Below are 15843 nucleotides of genomic sequence, written 5' to 3'. Positions count from 1 at the left end.
CTGTAATTGTTAAACGTAAAAGGCTTAGCACCCTTTTCCAAACGCCAGAGACATTTTCACTACCCACTGCTGAGTTCCCTTCTGAAAGCAACTGCCAAGACCCATAGGAGGACAGCACGGGCAGCCTAGTTGCCACAGGTCTTTCTGGCTATGTGCACAAAGGATCCAAGATGCTAACCGGTTGGAGTCAAGGGGATCTTCTACCTCTAGGTAGGGACACACACTTTACCCCAGTGGGGAGCCTGTCAGGTATGAGGCTAACCCAGTGTAAAAGAATTTTTTGCCTCTCTTTAAAAGTGAGGCCAATGCCTTAGCAAGGGATATTAAACCAAGTAGGAAGTCACCCGGGATGTCAAACTGCTGGTGATGAAGATACTCTTTCTCCTTCATCTTCAAAGTGGCTTCTGCTTCTTTGATATGGCCAAACAGGGCCTTATATAAACAGATGTGACATCAGAATAGCCTTGGCTGCCAGGTTTCCGTTGGCCTGTATGCATTCATATGCACTACTTTGCTCTTGCATTTTCTCACAAGGGAAAAAAAAGGGGGGGGCAGTGCTGCTGAGTGCCCACAACTTTTTGTCTCATCTGCAACTCTGAAAAATCCTACAGTCTGAAAAACCATGTAGCCTTTCAGACATTGGATGTAAAGAGAGATGTTCATCAGTAGGCGGTTCAACACATGTTCTGGTTCAATGAGGGTAGGAATAAATGAATGAATGATCGAATGAATGAAGGTGATTATGGGAATTTTCCTGATTGTTCTAGCACACCAGCATGCCAAGCTATAGCACAGACACTAGAATTCCTCCTATCACGGACATAACCCATAGCAAACAAATTTCATGCTGAACCTCATGCTTTCAACAGAAGTTTGGAATCTCCTGTTTGCATGGAAAGAAAATGTTTTACGTCTTTATCCGTGACTGCTTTGTAGCATCCCTCCATTTAATTTATGTAAAAGTCACTGCCAGCCAGTGTCTAATTTTGTTTTTAAAAGAAAGGGCCTCGGGAAGAGGATAAAGATGGTATGTTTGAAGGTTTTGATTTCGGAGATTTTTGTATCATCTTTAGAGCATGAAGCCGGGAGTGAGCCATTACTTAGCATGAGCTCCATTAACCCAAATAAGAAAAACATTTAGGAGCATCCCAAAAGTGTACTCCCAAATAAGGGGGATAGAAGAGCACCTCAGAGATCTTTCCCAAACTGTCTAGGGTGACAAGGCACCAAACCACTTTTTCTAGGGACAATTTTTATTTGGCTTGATATAAATGGCCACTTGAGCCATTCTGGGAAAAACCTGTTGTATCATACCTGTTTTAACCCTGTTCAACTGGTATTAAGGTCTACGCAGACAAGTAAATGCCACTTTCCCATCCTAAGACTAAACAGCAGGCTGGAGGGAGTTAGTCAGGGGTCTACTGGAACTAGCTAGGCTCATATTAGTGGGTGCAGTGCAGAAACAGCGAGGTAAGGCCAGGTCTGACCACCTAACTGTACAGGAATCGGCTTGGTATACCCAAATCAATGTGGCTTATGCCAAGGGTAATCTATTGACTTTCACTGGGGCTGATACTGACTTATTGATCATGAAGGTCCTCTTTAACACAGCCAGTCACTAAAGATGTCCTCATTATAATCATTTTAGTTCCCCACATCTACATGATGCCAACCACTGGATTCTCTCAAATCAATAGGCCCAAACCAACATCAGAGAAACCAGTTTTGTGGCTAAACTGGTTGGCAAGTTTGATCGAGTGGGTCCAGGAGATACACCTTAGACTATTTCCTGAAAATATTGCCTTGGAGGGGCCATATGATCGAGTTGGTGTCAAGAGGATAAAAACAGGGTTCTGTTGGGCAAAATGAGTTAAGTGTTGGCAGGAATATGACATATTTAATTAACCTGTTGGTCAAAATTTGCCAGAAGTCTTCTTTTCCAAGCTAATCTACCCCTTTCACTTTAAAGGCTTTTTAGAAATGTTTAAAAGATACCAGACAATTAGGCTAGCAGATGGTAGTAATGTCTCAGTCCCACAAGGAATCAACAATTTAAACAGCAAAAATAAAAACACACGCATAAAACAATCTTAATTTTCGCAAGTGTGTTCAGGAGGGTAAGGATGCAGAAATCACATCCAGGGATTTCTCTTTGGTTCAAATATACTTCTGGACAGACAGGGCTAGAAGCAACACAGAGATTAAGCAGCACTATAATTAAAGGAAGGGGAAAGGTTTGAAAGAAGCAAATTGGGATTATTAACGGAAAAAAAAAATCTGCAAACAACCCACAGGGAAATTTCTAAGGTTAAAGCTGGAATGTTGGTGTGGAAATTCCTGGTGTGAAAATTCTAGGCTAAGAAAAAAACAAAACACCCCATTTTTTCCATTTAAAATTCCATATGGAGCATATGAGATACTCCATATGGATTGCTAAAGGTCACATAGAACACTATTAAGGAATCTACTTACCACCTGCATTGGATAACGAAGTTTTTACTATACTTTTTATGCAGAAGAGGAAATTAAGTGATGAACCTGTAAGGAGGGGTTTAACATGCTGTAACTAATGCAAATCTCTAAGCAAGGTTTTTAGTTCATGGCAGATACTGACGCCCCTTCCAAAAATAAACTTATAATATAAACTTAGTTCTTACCCTGGCACTTCTTCTTCTTACATTCTTTAATACTATCAGGAGAATCTCAGGGAAAAGGCTGATAAATATTAGAAGAACTATGGCCAACCATGTAGATACAGAAGACAGCATTTGAGCAAATACGAAATACATTCTCTGTTGTTTGAGAAAAGGCCTAGAGTGGAAAGAAAACACAGAATGGAAAAGAAATCAGTTCCTGTCATATGAAGCAGATGTGTAATTGAAACTATCTTTTGTATTTAAAGGGACTCTTCTAATTATACACATTAATAGAAATAATTTTCTTTAAGAATATCCCAAAAGTACTGAACAGATTTCATTTACTTAATGTTTAGGGAAAAAAGGAATGATAATTAAAGGGGAAGAATGACAGGAAAATGCATCTGACTTGAAAACAACCAAGCAATCAATTTTAAAACTGCCAACTGGAGAATATTTATTTGCGTTAGAAAATACTGGAGCTTCAAAGATATTCAAGAGCAACGGTTAATTTTTATGCTAACAAGCATTTTATTTCCTCAGCTGTTTTGTTAATATGAGAATGGACTGTGCTCTACATTCAGAAATTTAAGACATTTTTATAGGCTCCCCCCCAAAACTCTACGTAAAGATAGAAAGGACTGTTCAACTTCTCTCTCTACCATTCTTATCCACAAATATATACTGAGTATCCAGTGTGTGCCAAGTAGGTTGGCAGAAGAATACTGCTAAGAGGACATTAAGTCTTGGAGTCCAGAAATCTAGGACCCCTCGTTCTGATGTTGGATTTCATTCTAAGTCATCCACTGAACTGTTTGGTGGCCATAAAAAAGCACAGCCAGTTCCCCGAGCTGAGCCAGAGAGAGCCTCACTAGGCTAAATGTTGCTGGAAGCAGAGGGGGAGGAAGTGCAAGGTGGCTGATCAGGGTTGGGATGCACAACAGACTCTCCTTGGATTAGGAGCTCTAGGCAGATAATTCGTTGTCTCATTTATTATATTACGCACTGGGCTCACTGAAGATAAACTGGTTTCTCGTTAAAAAAAAATCGATGTTTGTGCACTCTTATGTAACGTTAATAAAATCAAGCTTTTGGCTCTAGGTGTATGGGGACAGCGAGATGGAGAATTTAATGAAGTCTGGGCTAAAAAGGTTTTCCAGGGTCCCTACCATCCAAAAAGGAATTCTGCAGAACTCTACCCTCACTCTAATTCTGAAGGGCACCCTGACTTATTTTCTAGGCAGTTAACTGACCATAAGGGTCCAGTAGACAACGAACAACTAGTCATAGGATATTCCACACAGTACCCACAATACTCTGTGATTAACAGCTCTAGATTTTTCTTTTCTTTTTTTTCCGTTTCCCCTGCCCTGCAGCTCTAAATTTTTCTTTATCTTGACACCTATGGTGCTTTAGAGGGGAAGAGTAAAAAACAAAAGATACTATTCTTGGATTGGGTTTGGAGCTTAGAAATCATCATTCTCAGGGCCAAACCCCAGAGGGGTGTGTCACAATGCCTCAGGGTTGAATGTGTCCAGAGATAATAGCTGAAACCAGCATCCAGCTGAAATCTCACACAGTTTCTGGTCATATTTTGCTAGTTGCTTTATAATTTTATATTCATGTAGTAGCTCAACTCAGCTCTACTTAAGGATAGCACTACAGGCAACAAAATAAAAAGATATATTTCATTTTTAGCAAGCATCGCTAATGACTAGAAACAGGTGTGACAAGGTCTTAACCATTTAAAGGATTTATTTTAATTAATAAGGAATAGTCTGTGGTAAGAGAAATTAGTTTGCTAGAAACATTTTATTCTTGCGGAAATTTTGCATTAGTTCATCGGATGTTGATTACACAGATTTATAGACAGAACTATGGTGCTCTGGGCAGAGTTACGGTTGTATATTACATGTGGTTAATCAACTTTGATTAATTTGTATATTATTAAAGAAAAGAGAGACTTCTGTCAGCTTCACCACTTCAGTAATTACCTCTATAGGTGCCCAATATATGCGTGATTACACTTTTTGGAACTGCTTAAGTGATTAGGTATTTCATATTTTTATTTCTTAAGGCTTTTATTTTAAAAGCTTTTCAAAACAGTAAGATTTTTTTCTAATTAAAGCTCAAGGGACAATAAACATGGCCTCACATCTCCGTGATACCATGGAATGTTTTGTCCAGTGAGAAAATGTACTCCTAGAATCGCAGCCTATGGCTTCCCCTAGCTATGCTCTCTGCTGCTGGCATCCTTGTCAAGAGAAGCCACTGATAAATGAAAACACCTATGATATTTAAAAACAAAATATAGGACTCTGGGCATAAGAAAAGGAGATGACAATCTAACTTATTATTTTCATTCCTTTTAACTCTCCCAATCACAGCTTATGTGTCCCTCTCACTAGATCCTAATCTCCTGGAGGGAGGGGTACAGTCTATTCATCTTGGTTTCCCAGAGTGCCTCACACTCAACAGATTCAGAATAAACATCTACTGAACCAAGATGAACTCAATGAACTTTAAGGCCACATTGTAGAGTCCGCCTTTACCCCACCCAAAACAATGAGATGTGATTTTAAGATACAACCCTCTGAATATTAAGTGGTATATATTCTTTACCTTGAGCACAAGTATAGTGGCAAGATTGACAGTAATATACCATAAAGACAGAACAGAATCCAAATGGATAATAGGGCATCTACTGGCTACTGTATCCTGTAGAAACTTCAGAGGATGACTATTTCCAGTGGAAATCACATCGAAGGGCATGCTAGAACTTGCAGTTTCACTTCACAGACAGATGTTTACATACCTTCAAGTGGATAGATTTGGACAGGGGCTACTTACTTTTGAATAACTTGTGTAAGATGATGTACTTGCATTTGAAATCTTACCTGAAATTAACTTCCAGCCCTTTAATACAGAAGACCTGCCATCTTATACAATCAACACTTTAAAAAAGTATAATTAATCTTTGCAGAGACAATGTACATATACATATATCTACTTTGTTATTTTTACATATTATTCACACATATACAGCTGCTTACCAAATAATTCCTCCCCAGAAGAATGAGAAAAATACATAAAAGGCTAAAGAACCCCAAATCACAAAGTGATTTATCCATGTCCAGAAACGAGTATCCAAGGCGAGCTGAAAAGATACAACACAGGAGATTTCATGATGGGTACATACTACACCAGGCAGTTAAGTACACTATGCTATCTGAGAACTTGCATACATTATGATACCTATGGGAGGATCTCGCCTGGGCCAGGCAACTAGAAGAGAGGGAAACTAAAAGAAGAACAGAATCCAGACTTTTCAAAGAGCTAGGGTAAGAACGAGCTAAGTTCTGTTCCAAGGTCTCCAGACCCAAGAGGACAGGCTTGGAGGTGTGATCAAGCAAGTAGCAGGTAGGTATGGGGCTGCAGATTCCTCACTACTGAAGGAAGGGCAGGCATTGAGGTAACTGTAATATCCTCAGACTGGAGCCCCAGGTCCTCAGGTGGTGGTGGCTGGGAAGCTGATGATAAAAGCAGAAGGCCTAGCTGGTGGAGGCAGGTATACTGAAAAGCAGTAGGAGGGGGAAAGGTTAGTTAGGAAGAACAGACAAACTACACAAACTACACAAAGGAACCTTGATAGCTCAAACACAACAGACGGGGGTTATTAAATGCAAAGGCAACTAGCTCTATACACCTGGCACCATGTAGCAATGAATCATGGGCCTGACTATGTAGTGTGCCTTTCAATTACAAAACCGTTATCTAATCCATTAAATTAATAACATTTTCAGTTGCCTTAGATTTTAATCCCTCCCTGTTTCTGCCAGGGCTGATTGTTTCTTTAGATTGTGGGACCTGGGATTTTCAAATGCAATCTAAAAATAAAGAAGTATGGTCTGTTCTGCTTGTTTAAAATTTCTGGGCCACATGGACTGACATCCAGGGCATTTGATTCTTGAAGAGGAGGTGGTGTCTCCGTTTTTTTTTTTCTTACTTGCTGTGACACCCTGGTCCTCGACTCCCTGTTCTAAGTTTCTTGTTCATAAGCAGGATGTTGAGAACATCATTAATGTAGACCAGGCTTGAATTCCCACCTCTGGGCTGCTAGGGAGAAGGTCACGATAATATCCATCCGAAGATGAGAGAATGAACGTCTTTTGAGGGACACATGAAAGATGCTACAGTAAGGCCAACTTTAACTACGAAGGCCACTTGGGAGCCCTGGGGCCATATGCAAGACCAGGGGAAACAAAGGTGGAGAGGCTTCCGTGTCAAATCATGATCCTGTGAAAGGTAATAATAAATAGCAACAACTAGCATCTATTGTTCTGATCACATTCTATGTGCCAGACACCACTCTAAATGCTTTATGTGTATTCACTAATTGACTTCCCACCAAAAATCCTAAGAGAGGAAGGTACTACTTTTATCTCCATTTTGTAGAAAAAGAAGAAATGAGGGTACTGAGAAACGAAGTCACTTGCCCAAAAATAGCAGCTAGTAAGTGGCTAAATGGAGATGAATTGTTTAACATCTTCTTTTGCAGTCCTACAATATTACTGAAATAGTAGATGAAAAATGCAAACATATGTTAGTTCTATTTGGTATGAGAAATGAATCAGGAATAAAAACTTAGAGGGGAAATGACTAGAGGTTCTTTGTCAATCATACTTCTGGGATTCTAGTTTTGACCACTGGGCATACTGGAATGCATTTATTCATTCTTGGATCCCAGGTGAGGTGCTTATTACTGGAATGATCATCAAAAGAATTTGATTATGCTTTCAAGTATAAGAGAGTCCCAACTCATAAGTCTCAAGGGTAGAATTCAGCAAGGCTTCAGAGTATATTACATGGCTGCATGTTAATGCCAATGATTCTTGTATGTTACCTGCTGTATATTGTTATGCATTTCATCACTAATATGGATAAATTTCAGTGATAAATACATTATATGAAATTTCATCACTCCTGAGCTCTTTTGCACACATATCTTGCTCATGGATACCTATTCAACTGTCTTAAGTACTCCCATTCCTTTGAGGCCTGGTGTTTGTAAACACAATCTTAAAAACTATTCAAGTATTTAACATAGAAACACACACACACACACACACGCACAGCCTATTTATATACTGCTTATACTGTCTTGAAAGAAGAAACAGATTTTCAACTATGGTATATGAATTTTTTTTTTAAATGAAACAAATTAAAGAAGATAGACAATATTCTGGAAAAAAAATGGATCACAAATAGCATACAAATGTCTAAATATCTAATATCATACATATTTTAGTAAGTATTCAGACTTGAATAACAACCTGCAATACAAGTAAAGAGAAGACAAAAAAGAGAGAATAGTGTGAGACCGGAAAGAATTACAAAAGTGGTGTTAAATATATTTGAATAAATAAAAATCTAACCTTCAGAGTTACAGTGAATACTAAGACTGTAAAAACAATGGTTCCAAAAGTCCAGTTTCCATATACCTGCAAAACATTTAACAATTACACGCACCATGAATACACAAGCCTGCTTACGAAAATAAAAAGGCAAATTTAATCTTGGGTGTAACTGCTAAAAATATGGCTATAAAATGTTTAGGGAAGTATCTGATCAAAAGATCAGGCCAAAATGTTGGATTTTACTGTGACCCTAAATTTTCTTGGACAGCTACAACACACTTGCAGTTGGTAGGGTTTACTTCCATTACTCCATGTAGTACTGAACAGGGAACACACTGGTATAATAAAGGCAGGAAAAAAAACCCTATTCCACTAACAGTAATGTTCATCAAAACAAGTCATTTGAATGATTCACGGCTCTACAGAGTTTGATATGGGCTTTCTCTGTAATAAAGAACTAAAGCTCTCAAATGAGAACTAATTTGTAGACAAATGGACTCTTATTTTAAAAATAGAGTCTAATTTTTTGGCGGTAAATATTAGAGCTGTCAGCATGTGCACATTAAAGAAAAGCAGGGAGCATGTACAAGTCAATAACTATGGCAATGAATGGCACATATGCTTACCAAATGCTGTCAAGATCTGAATGCATAACATTAAAACAGAAAATGAAATGTAAAACGTTTTAAAAAAATAAAAAAAACTAAGATTAACAGAAGCAAAAAAAAAGGATTTGATCAAATCATACATGGTGCTCTGTTTAATCACTGATAGCAGTTCTTACACTTATTGTAATTTTAGCAAACATTTAGAAGGATGGTGACATCTATGGTCAAGTCTAATTTGGTTTTCACAAACCCAAAATGGGTAATGGATAAGACATAGGCTGGGCTGGAGCTCCCTAGGCGCCACCCAAAGAGTTTGCTGAGCAAATGAGCCAGGTCAACAGGAACGCAGGAGAGTACCCACCTGCTTTGCAGCAAGCTCTTTTTAAGAAATCATCAGCTCTTTATGATTTATGCGCCAAATAAAATCAAATGTGAAAGTCACAGAATCAGCCATAATGCTAAAGGGACCTGAGAGATCACAGAATCTAATCCCTTCTTAACTGACGTCCAAAGCTGACTTGGAAGGCTGAAATGACTGGCCTGCAGAGATTTAGCAGGGTACTTTCCTTGACCAGTGCTACGTGCATCTCCTTAAGTACTACATCTATTTCCTCCACAGTTACTCAGTGATTAATACTTTTTTTAAAGTAACCTTTATGCCCAGTGCCCAAAGTGGGGCTCAAACTCACGACCCCGAGATCAAGAGTCACATGCTCTATTGACTGAGTCAACCAGGCGCCCCCAGGGATTAATATTTCTAAGGGATTCATATTAAACTGACTTGTGTTAGTCTAAATTAGAAAGGTTTTAGACTGTAGTACCTAATTTCAGAGTATCTTTCATATTCATTGGGCCTATTACTTCTGTAACAGATGTTGACTGTGTAGGTTCTGGACAGTTACTGTACTCAGTAAATTATTTTTGAACCTTTGCTTTGCTTCACATTATAAGGATACAGAATGAGTAACCATTAAACAAGAACCCCAGAAATAGCAAAGAATGAACATAGTGAAAGCAGAGGTGAAGCGGTGGGCTCGAGTCTCATCGTGTGGCTGTGGCAAGACCTTGGCCTATCAGCCGTGCTCTCCCAGAACACAGCCAGGGGAAAATCATCCCACTGCAGGTGCTGACTTATGTAGTCGCTTGCTAGGAAGGCACTGGTAGGATGAGTGTAGTCTTTCTGGAAAACACTATGCTCCCATGTGGAAGGGAAAGAAGAAGAGAAGGGAATCCGTCCCTTTAACTATCGGGCTAACGCTGCAAAGACAGGGTAGCTATGCCCTTCAACTCCAAGCACGAAAGGCCACTATCAATAGGAAGTGAGTGGGGCCAGACTTTTAAAACAGGAAAAGTCTGGGGGCGCCTGACTGGCTCAGTCAGTAGACCATGCAACTCTTGATCTTGGGGTCCTGAGTTCAAGCCCCATGTTGGAGGGTAGAGTTTACTTAAAAAAAAAAAAAAAGGAAAAGTATAGGAGGTCTAAATTCTGAGGTCCTAAGAACTCTGTACATCTATTAAAAATTACAGCCAAGTTAAGCTTCCAGAAGGTTTGCACAGAAGCTCTCTAGTTAGCCACGCACACGGGAAGTGGTTTCTTACTTCAATACTTCTGTTCTAAAAAAGTTCTAAGAACTAAATATTGTACCTCAAGAAAAAGTTTACAAAATGATTACAGCTAGATTATGTGTATGATAAATCCAGTACCTACAGAAAAATAAGCCATGCTTACTATACCAAGATGTAATGAAGTATTTTTTTACCTTTGCATTTTCTTCTAGGGATGAAGTCTGAAAAAGAAAGTAAGTACCAAAGAAGAACACTGTCCCTTCAAATGCAGCTAGAAATGTCCAATATAAGAAGGGTCCCAACTGTAGCATGGCATTGCCAGAAATTTTCCTATTGAGAAATGGACAAAGAAACCACAGGTTAATGAATCTCTGTGAATCTCTGTAGGCTGTCTATTTAAAGATCCGGTGAAAGGCCAAAAGTGCACACAGGTGTGACCCTGTTATAATGAAGAGAGGCATCCCCGAGGGACTGGAGGGCCATACTGATCTGCAGGTTCATCTCCGTGCAATTGCCTCTGGACTGAGGCACTGAGTAAATAGTCAAAAGCACTAAGTTTAAAATCCTGGCCATAGACAACAGTAACAACATCAAAAATAATTAGCTCCCATTTATTGAGTACTTCTTTTATGTCAGTAAACTGGGTTAAGAGTTTTATATATATTGTCCATTTTTATCCACGAAAAAACCACACGAGATAGGTATTTGTCAGTCCCATTTACAAATAATGAGACTCCGAAAGATGTATCATAATGGTTCCCAAACTATAGTGCACACTGGAATCACTTGGGGGATCTTTAAAAACACTGATGCCTGACTCCCACCCTCATTCTGATTTAACTGGCATGAGGCGTAACCTGGGCATAAGGATATTTCTGAAGCTCCCCAGGTGACTCTAATGTGTGGTAAATTTAGAAACACTAGTGCAGGAGCGCGCCTGAGTTCATTCAGTTAGTAAGGGGACGCATTGATATACCGCCATAGATTGACCTGACTTCAAGTCATATGCATATGCTCTCAACCAAGCTACCATGGCTTTTCCAACTACAATTGCTGAGATATTTCTTTTAATCAAGATTTCTTGGGAATGTAACCTTTTTTAGGTCTCAGGGTACCCTTTATATTTTTTCAATTGAGTCAAATGTTTCAAGCTGTAGAGTCATGTTTTCATAAATACTAGGTGGATTGAAACTTTAAAATCTGTTAAAATAACACAATCTTCTAGGCACAAGTCAGAGTGTTAAATATGGCTACTAATTCTAATGGAGCAGAGGTGCAGAAAGAAGATGGGTTTGTGCAAGGAATTCTTTTGGCTTCTATTTCAAATTGCTCTTTTTTTTAAGAGAGAGAGAGTGGGGCAGAGAGAGGGAGAGACAGAATCTTAAGCAGGTTCCATGCTCAGTTGAGGAGCCCGACGTGGGGCTTGATCTCACGACCCTGAGATCATGACCTGAGCCAAAATCAAGAGTCGATTGCTTAACCAACTGAACCACCCAGGCCCCCCTCAAGTTGCCCTTAACATTTATCAGAAGGTAGCTCATCACTCACACTGTTGCCAATACCATATAGAACATCTCTTGGCTTTATCGAATAAACACCTTTATAATGTAAATGCAAGTGATCCTTGTTCACTTAGTATTGAGTACTGTGGGGTTTTCTGAAAACATGGCAATTATGTAACTTTTACCTAATAGGATTTCCAGGTGCATGAAGGAATTTGAAATTCGGGGGATGCATGATGGCAATGTGTCAGTGTTTGCCCTAGAAAAACTGCAGAAGGAAAGAGGTGGCTGCTTCTCAGAAACAAGCTCCCCCCACACATAAGTCACATTGTCAAGGCAACTGGGAGCCACAAGGAAAGCACCTTCCTAAAGATTCTTTTTTTTTTTTTAAGATTTTATTCATTTATTTGACAGAGCGAGAGAAGGAACACAAGCAGGGGGAGTGGGAGAGAGAGAAGCAGACTCCCCACTGAGCAGGGAGCCCGATGCGGGGCTCGATCCCAGGACCCTGGGATCATGACCCGAGCTGAAGGCAGATGCCCAACGACTGAGCCCCCCAGGCGCCCCCTTCCTAAAGATCAATGAGTGCCCAGCAACCACCAGTCCATGAGGCTTTTGCGAGTCACTGAATTTGGGCTGAGGCAAGAGTGAATCCTGTGTTTCTAGACTGTCTCTGGGAGCTACCTTACACACCGTGGGAAGTAGGGCAGGGCATCATGGTATGTTGGGTGACATTCGAAGCTTTCTAGCTGCCCTCAAACAGATGACAAAGCTGTTGGAAACTCAGAGTATGACAGCTGCCATGACTGAGAACATGAGAGAAAATGAAGATTTGGGGGGCAGTCGCCCTGTCGCACAGGCCTGAGCACCTCCCTCTGATGGGAAGCGGCAGGTGTACCGGAACCTTTCTTTCACCTTTTAAAGCTGTAGAAGAAACAAACTATGCCTCTTCCCTCTCTAGAACAACAGTTTACTATTTAAATTTCTCTTAAAAGCATGAAAATATCCGAATAGATCGTTTCGTGTCACAAAATATTTGACAAGTGCCTGAGTCACTACGTCCCTGCAGGTGAAATTTGTAGTATGCCACACGATGCCAGCCACAATATTAAGTGGTACGGCTGCAGAGAGGGCCACAGAGGGTGACTAGGGCTTCATGTTTCCAAAGGAATAACTGGAGTAACAGAGCACTCTACAGTACAGTGACAGGCTGAGATCCGTGTAGCAAGTATACCCTCTGGAAAATCACCTCCACCTGTAGTTCCCTACCTCAAACTTCATGGACACCCTTAAAATAATTGGTACTCAACAGCTTTCTGCAGGTTTTCAACATTCTTGATGTATGAAAACGCTCAGCACAGCCCTGAAGTTACGTGGAGGAGGGTGTTAGAATAAGATTAATAGCTCCCATCTAATTGAAAACTATGTGCCAGGGACTGTTTTAAATTGTTTAACATGTAGTCACTCACTGAATCCTCACAAGAACACTGGGATTGGCTGCTACTGTTACCCACATTTTACCGAAGGTGAAACCGAGGCACATGACAAAGTCACACAGTTAGACAGGAGTGAACGGGGACTGGAGTGCGGTCTGCTGGCTGGAGCTCTTGCTGGGACTGAATGGGAGGGATTCCGCCCACTGCCGCCCGAATCCCACTTTAGCGGGAGCAGCCGCACTAGGGAACTTCACTTTAGTTTTGTCTGGAGACAAACACTGCTGGTCAGTGTTTGAAAACCGCCACGCAGCTGGGAAGCGCATGGGGCTAGTCATCAGGGGGACTAAATTCCGATCTTGATTTGGCCTCTAGTTACACCATGTGTCCTCAGGTGAGTCATTTCTGGGCCGTGGTTCCTCATTTAAAAAAGAGCATGGGAGCTGATGCTCTGTCAGATTTCTCCCAGGGCTTCTATGATTCCCCTCTAGATATAACTATCCCCTTGCCACAAATGCAAGGAAAAGAAGAACATGCTAATACCAGAAGAATGCAATCAGCAAACTCCAGATTGGGGTGAACGCTGCAAGATAAATGACCCAGTTTTGTCAACAAATAAATTGCCAGGTTAACCTACAGATCAAAACAGACTCAAGAAGCATATTAACTAACTACAACATATGGACCTTATATTCTGATTCAAACAAGCATGCTATAAAAAGAAATGAGTCAACCTGGGGGCACCTGCATGGCTCAGATGGTTAAGCATCTGCCTTCAGCTGAGGTCATGATCCCAGGGTCCTGGGATTGGGCTCCCTGCTCAGCAGGGAGTCTGCTGCTCCCTCTCCCTCTGCCCCTCCCCACCATTCATGCTCGAGTGCTCTCTCTCCCAAATGAATAAATAAAAAAATCTAAAAAAAAAAAAATGTGTCAAATGGAGAAATTTGAACCTTGACTGGATGTATGATAATATTATGGACTTTAACGTTAAAGTTTTAGGTATGACAGGGTACTGTTATTTTTTTTTTAATATTTTATTTATTTATTCATGAGAGACAGAGAGAGAGAGAGAGGCAGAGGGAGAAGCAGGCTCCCAAGGAACAGGGAGCCCGATGTGGGACTCGATCCCAGGACCCTGGGATCATGACCTGAGCCGAAGGCAGACGCTTAACCATCTGAGCCACCCAGGCGCCCCAGGGTACTGTTATTTTTTTAAGTCCTTATCTTTTTAAGAGATACTTACTGAAATAACTATTTTGTATAGTGTTTGGTACTGTTATTTTTTTAAAGTCCTTATCTTTAAGAGATACTTACTGAAGTAACTATTCTATATAATGTTTGGTATTTATTAAAAAATAAGTCTGCAATAGAGCAAACAGGGTTACTCATGAAATAGGATAGACCCTGAACTGATAATTATTGAAGCTATGAGTAGTGAGGATAGGGCAGTTCACTCTATTAACAGTATTTTTGCTACTACTGTGCATGTTTGAAATTTTCAATTTCTCCATCTTTAAAATAATGACAAACTTCATAAAGCTAGTTAAGTCCAACAATTACTAAATGTAACTTTTATGAGTCATACTGGTTAAAGAAATCCCTTAAATTTGTGCACCTTCACTTCATACAAATAAACCACCTGAGTCGCTCTACTGCACTTGCTATCCATTATTTAGCAATGATTATCATCTGCTATAAATTAACATCTTCATCCTTAGGTGCAGGCTTAACTTATAAAAACCTAATTAAATCGTATGTTAAGCAACTGGCCAAGTACCCCATCCATAGAGAAAAGCATCCATTTACAACTGACACAAAATGGATATAATGGCTTGATGAGTTATTTTCTTCAGCAATACAGTTTTATTTATTTTTTAAAGAAGATTTTATTTATTTATTTGACAGAGACAGCGAGAGAGGGAACACAAGCAGGGGGAGTGGGAGAGGGAGAAGCAGGCTTCCCGCTGAGCAGGGAGCCCGATGCGGAACTCGATCCCAGGACTCTGGGATCATAACCTGAGCCGAAGGCAGATGCTTAATAACTGAGCCACCCAGGTGCCCCAGCAATACAGGTTTTAGAACGGCGCTAACAGGGCGCCTGGGTGGCTCAGTCGTTAAGCGTCTGCCTTCGGCTCAGGTCATGATCCTGGAGTCCCTGGATCGAGTCCCGCATCGGGCTCCCTGCTCGGCAGGGAGTCTGCTTCTCCCTCTGACCCTCCCCCCTCTCATGTGCTCTCTCTCATTCTCTCTCTCTCAAATAAATAAATAAAAAAAAAATCTTTAAAAAAAAAAATAAAGAACGGCGCTAACAAAGTAGAGGAGGCTACGCTTCTGGGGCAGTTTAAGTCTCGGAGCACTTGAGTGGCTCAGTCGGTTAAGCAATCAACTTCTGGTTTTGGCTCAGGTCATGATCTTGGGGTCGTAAGATCGAGCCCTGCGTTGGGCTCCATGCTCACTGAGTCCGCTTCGGATTCTCTCCCTCTCCCTCCCCTTCTGCCCCTGACCTCACCCACTTGTGCGCACACACTCTCTAAAATAAATACATAAAATCTTAAAAAAATAAAAGAAAATCTAACATTATATCAGTTCAACCCATTATAGGTAGGAATCAATACTCTATAAATCTTCGTGTGTGCCCCCCCCCCTTTTTTTTTTGGTAGTTAAAATAATGTGTCTTCGTG

The 15843-nt window shown here is 40.5% G+C and overlaps 1 protein-coding gene across 11 annotated transcripts in view; it reads right to left on the bottom strand.

The window, feature by feature from the left end:
- ATP11C (ATPase phospholipid transporting 11C (ATP11C blood group)) overlaps nucleotides 1-15843 on the bottom strand; it is a 172948-nt gene that overhangs the window by 8911 nt on the left and 148194 nt on the right. For 9 of the 11 annotated variants that reach the window (XM_081808177.1, XM_081808171.1, XM_081808170.1 and 6 more), the window contains 4 exons: nucleotides 10422-10557; nucleotides 8072-8137; nucleotides 5690-5793; nucleotides 2658-2811 (listed from right to left, as the gene is read on the bottom strand). In XM_081808177.1, the coding sequence (XP_081664303.1) occupies nucleotides 2658-2811; nucleotides 5690-5793; nucleotides 8072-8137; nucleotides 10422-10557 (460 nt within the window). Of the gene's footprint in view, nucleotides 1-2472; nucleotides 2539-2657; nucleotides 2812-5689; nucleotides 5794-8071; nucleotides 8138-10421; nucleotides 10558-15843 lie in introns of all 11 variants that reach the window. The other 2 variants (XM_081808173.1, XM_081808174.1) reach the window with 1 other exon arrangement.

The sequence above is a fragment of the Leptonychotes weddellii genome, chromosome X, assembly GCF_054177405.1.
Source record: "Leptonychotes weddellii isolate Sample4059 chromosome X, ASM5417740v2, whole genome shotgun sequence".
Classification (NCBI taxonomy): Eukaryota; Metazoa; Chordata; class Mammalia; order Carnivora; family Phocidae; genus Leptonychotes; species Leptonychotes weddellii.
Note: the sequence above shows the minus strand (reverse complement) of the source record. Positions and strands in the feature narration are given on the sequence as shown.